The 4,472-nt window shown below is 50.7% G+C and overlaps 1 protein-coding gene across 1 annotated transcript; it reads right to left on the bottom strand.

Moving 5' to 3' along the window:
• Positions 1–2,417, bottom strand: TIGD1 (tigger transposable element derived 1). Its single transcript, XM_038762739.1, has 2 exons — positions 629–2,417; positions 1–92 (listed from the first exon to the last, which is right to left on the bottom strand). Exons 1-2 carry the CDS (start codon positions 2,415–2,417, stop codon positions 1–3), a joined length of 1,881 nt encoding a protein of 626 aa, XP_038618667.1.
• Between the last annotated feature and the right edge of the window lie 2,055 nt (positions 2,418–4,472).

The raw sequence follows: 4,472 nt of genomic DNA, 5'->3' as shown, positions 1-4,472 counted from the left end.
TTAGTTTCCCTCTCTTCCATTCCCTCCTAACATCGGAGCAATTGTCAGGACGACGGTTAGCTGTTCACCACCGTCGTCGCTATCTTTATTTGCTGGTGAATATGGCAGGCAGAGCTCGGCTTCAGACACTTGGGGACATGCAATATACGACGGTCCCAACAATCGGGCTTACATTCTAATGGGGAAGACCATGAGTTGCCAAGCATATACAACAGGTGAAAAGCAGGTGCACAGAAGCAATAACACAGTTGATAAAAAAGTAAGAAATTAAATAAATTATAAGTACAGAGATTCCCCCCCTAGTTAGCACTCTTAATTAGTTCCGTGATGACACAGAGTTAAGCAAGAGTGCTACGGGAAGTGTAGTTTCCCATAGGAAATAATGTAAAGTGCATTAATGCATTCCCAGGAGCCAAAACCCTGACCAAGCAATATAAATATTTTGAAAACAGTGGTTAAAAACCCATTTCCACTAACACGATCTATTAACACACGTGATCAAATTCGATGTAAACATGTACCCAGTGATCGAAGATCATGAGTTTCAACTATTGAACGTTGACAGATGTACAAACTCGAGAAAACTCTTGAGGACACCCCAGGCTGTTTTCACCACATGTTCACTGACGGTCTTCGGCCTTGATGGTCATGCAATCAAAGCTTCCCTCGTCGCGTGAAGCGGGGCGGACGGCAGCTCCAGAAGTTGAAGGTATTGTTGCAAATGTGGTCGCCAGCAGTCGGCTTCCCGGAGCTCGGAGCGGCAGCGAATCAAACTTCCCTGGCCTCTTAGCCTTTTTCTTTTCCGCCTGCAGCTCTTTGTAGCAGTTGGCCGCGCTATGCAAAGCTCTGATGACCGCGGCGCTCCGGTCCACGTTGGGATCGTTTTCGGAAAAAATGGAACACGCTTCCTCCAAAAGCTCAAACGCCCGCCCAAGGTGTGCCATGGTTAAAGTCCTGGCTGGGGCTTCTTCGTCGCCGTGATTGGGCCGGCCTTCCTCCAGAGCTCTCTGTTGATCCATGCTCAGCAGATCCTCATCCGACAGTTCTTCCTGGTGAGACTCAATCAATTCGTCAATGTCGGAAGGCTCTAAGTCCCCCATGCCGAGTCTCTTTCCCAAGGCGAGGATGTTCTCTCGGACGGCCTGCGGAGTCCGGTCACAGCCTTCGAACTCTGGCACGCAATCGCTCCACAACCTTTGCCACGCTCCGTTCATGGCTCGGGAGGTGATTTCCTCCCAGGAACTTGCGATGTTTTCGACGGCATGTCTGATGTTGTAGTCCTTCCAAAATTCAGTGAGGGAAAGCGCCTTCTCCCCGTCAGCTGCTCTGACCGCCTGCTCAAAGGTTTGGTGGGTGTAACGGGCCTTGAAATCTGCAATGACCCCCTGGTCCATGGGTTGCAGAACGGAGGCGGCGTCTGGAGGGAGGAAGACGACTTTGACATCCTGGCTGAGGTCGTCGAGGGTGGTCGGACGCCCTGGGCTACTATCGAGGAGCAGCAGAGCCTTGTGGGCAAGGTTATTTTTGGCACAGTACATCTTCACAGCTGGGCAAAAGTAAGACGTAAACCAGTTTTCAAAGACCACTCGCGTGATCCGTGCTTTCCTACTGGCTTTCCAGAGCACGGGTAAGAAACTTTTGGAAAACCCTCGGAGAGCCACCGGGTTCTCGGAATGGTAAACGACGAGCGGCTTCAGCTTGAAGTCGCCAGCCGCGTTGCCTCCGACCAAGAGCGTCAAGCGGTCCTTCGACACCTTGAAGCCTGGAGTCATCTTTTCTTTCACGGAGATGTACGTCCTCCGGGGCATCCTCTTCCAGTAGAGGCCCGTCTCGTCTACGTTGAACACCTGCCGCGGGCCGTAGCCCTCCTCCGCTATCAGTCTGGCCAAGGTTCGTTTGAAGGCGGCGGCGCCTTCGGCGTTGAGATCGGCCCCCTCGCCGCCCCCGGCGACGTTATGCAGCTGGGCCCGACGATTGAACCGGTCGAACCAACCCTGGCTGGCCTTGAACTCATCCACCGTGGACCCTTTGGGCAGATCCCTCTGCAGGCGTTCGTGCAGACTCCGCGCCTTGGCTTGAATGCTCAAGAAACTCAGCGGTATCCGCCGCCTGGTCTGCTCTTCGATCCAAATGCTAAGCAATCGCTCCATGTCGACCATTATCGGAGGCCGGGCTCTGCTCAGTTTAGCCGCGGTGAGAGGGGTGGTGGTCTTCCCGAACTCCCGGATTTTAGCCGCATTCCTGATAATCGTCCTCACGGTTGACCCCGCCAGACCGAAGGCTTTGCACACGTCGATCTGACGCTCACCGGAGTCCAGACACTTGAGCACGTCTAGTTTCACGGCCAGGCTTAAGCTCTTGCGGTGCTTCTTCTCGGCGCTGGTCACGGTACCTTTGGTAACACGCTTCGAGGTCATGGTGTACCCGGCGGAGGGAGGGGGGTCACACTTCGGCGTTAACACGGCGGTTGTCGGGGTGTGTGGCGACGCTGCCCACGGGACCCGGGTAGGCCCGAGCCCTGCGCGGAGTGCATGCGCAGTGAAACCAGAGGGGATCCACGAAGCGGGATATCCTTATCATATGATCACGAGGCAAACCTCGTCCTGAAAGAGCGCAAAATGGAACATGTTACGTACGGGGGGGACTCCTGGAGCGAAAAAAAGACAAGACACTGGAGTGCTGAGCGTGGCTGATAGACCGACGGGATCAGGAGGGTGGGAATTAAACCTGAAGCGTGAAGGCAGGGGAAGGATGTGCTTTAGGAGGAGGGAGGTCCGTGCAGGGAGAAAGGAGTGAGCAGCTATCCGGCTCTCTATCATGGGATTTGGTTTCGGTCAGCACATCGTGTCCGGGACGCGATGAAGGCAAAAACTCATCCCAGTTTCATAAACAGCAGCTACTCCATCCTGTCTGGAAGAAATAATAATGATAATGGCATTTATTAAGCGCTTACTATGTGCAATGCACTGTTCTAAGCGCTGTGGGGGATACAAGGTGAGCAGGTTGTCCCACGTGGGGCTGTCTTAATACCCACTTTACAGATGAGGGAACTGAGGCCCAGAGAAGTGACTTGCCCAAAGTCACACAGCTGACAAATGGGGGAGCCGGGATTTGAACCCATGACCCCTGACTCCAAAGCCCGGGCTCTTTCCACTGAGCCACGCTGCTTCTCTAATGATGGCTTCAGAGCTGTTCTGTGTCTGTGCTGGGCTGCTTTTTCATGAAGGGACATGGAAATTTGGTAATGATCTATTTCGTCTGATCAGTGCGGGGAAGATGAATCACATAAACCAGGGCCAAAGTGGATTTTTTTCACCTGCATTATCCCACAGAATGCCTTTTACCAGGCTGAAAATTCTACTTAGAGCCAGTGTGATTAAACAAGACCTTGAACAAATCTCTGCTCCATCCACTGCTCAAAGGGACAGGCTACATACTGAAATTGCCTCAGTTCCCTCATCTATAAAATAGGGATGAAGACTGTGAGCCCCACGTGGGACAACCTGATCACCTTGTAACCTCCCCAGCGCTTAGAACAGTGCTTTGTACATAGTAAGCGCTTAATAAATGCCATCATTATTATTACTATGGGTTCAAATCCCAGCTCTGCCACTTGTCAGCTGTGTGACTTCAGGCAAGTCACTTAACTTCTCTGTGCCTCAGTTACCTCATCTGTAGAATGGGGATGAAGACTACAAGCCCTACGTGGGACAACCTGATCACCGTGAAACCTCCCCAGCGCTTAGAACCGTGCTTTGTACATAGTAGGCGCTTAATAAATGCCATCATTATTATTATTATTGGTTCAAATCCCAGCTCCGCCACTTGTCAGCTGTGTGACTTCAGGCAAGTCACTTAAATTCTCTGTGCCTCAGTTACCTCATCTGTAGAATGGGGATGAAGACTATAAGCCCTACGTGGGACAACCTGATCACCGTGTAACCTCCCCAGCACTTAGAACCGTGCTCTGTACATAATAATAATAACAATAATAATAACAATAATAACAACAATAATAATAATAATAATAATGGCATTTATTAAGCACTTACTATGTGCAAAGCACTGTTCTAAGCGCTGGGGAGGTTACAAGGTGATCAGTTTGTCCCACGGGGGGCTCACAGTCTTAATCCTCATTTGACAGATGAGGTAACTGAGGCCCAGAGAAGTTAAGTGACTTGTCCAAAGTCACACAGCTGACAATTGGCGGCACCGGGATTTGAACCCATGACCTCTGACTCCAAAGCCCGGGCTCTTTCCACTGAGCCACGCTGCTTCTCTACATAGTCAAGTGCTTCTGCTTACATAGTAAGCGCTTAAATAAGTGCCATCATTACTATGCGCTTACGAGAGTTTAAAACAACAGAGTTGGTAGACACAAGACCTTACAGATTAGCAGAAAAGACAGACATTAAAATAAATTATGGAGACGTAAATCCAAATCGTTTTCAAAGCATCATAAACTGATATCT

Source organism: Tachyglossus aculeatus, chromosome 21, assembly GCF_015852505.1.
Source record: "Tachyglossus aculeatus isolate mTacAcu1 chromosome 21, mTacAcu1.pri, whole genome shotgun sequence".
In the NCBI taxonomy this organism is placed as follows: Eukaryota; Metazoa; Chordata; class Mammalia; order Monotremata; family Tachyglossidae; genus Tachyglossus; species Tachyglossus aculeatus.
This window is presented reverse-complemented; position numbering and strand designations above follow the sequence as displayed.

Bases quoted from the DNA above. Each gene is read 5' to 3' on its own strand.
- TIGD1 (XM_038762739.1), bottom strand. From the start codon at position 2,417: ATGACCTCGAAGCGTGTTACCAAAGGTACCGTGACCAGCGCCGAGAAG. The intron at 93-628 runs GTCAGTGAACAT...CATATTCACCAG, and splicing joins GACCATCAAGGCCGAAGACC to CAAATAAAGATAGCGACGAC.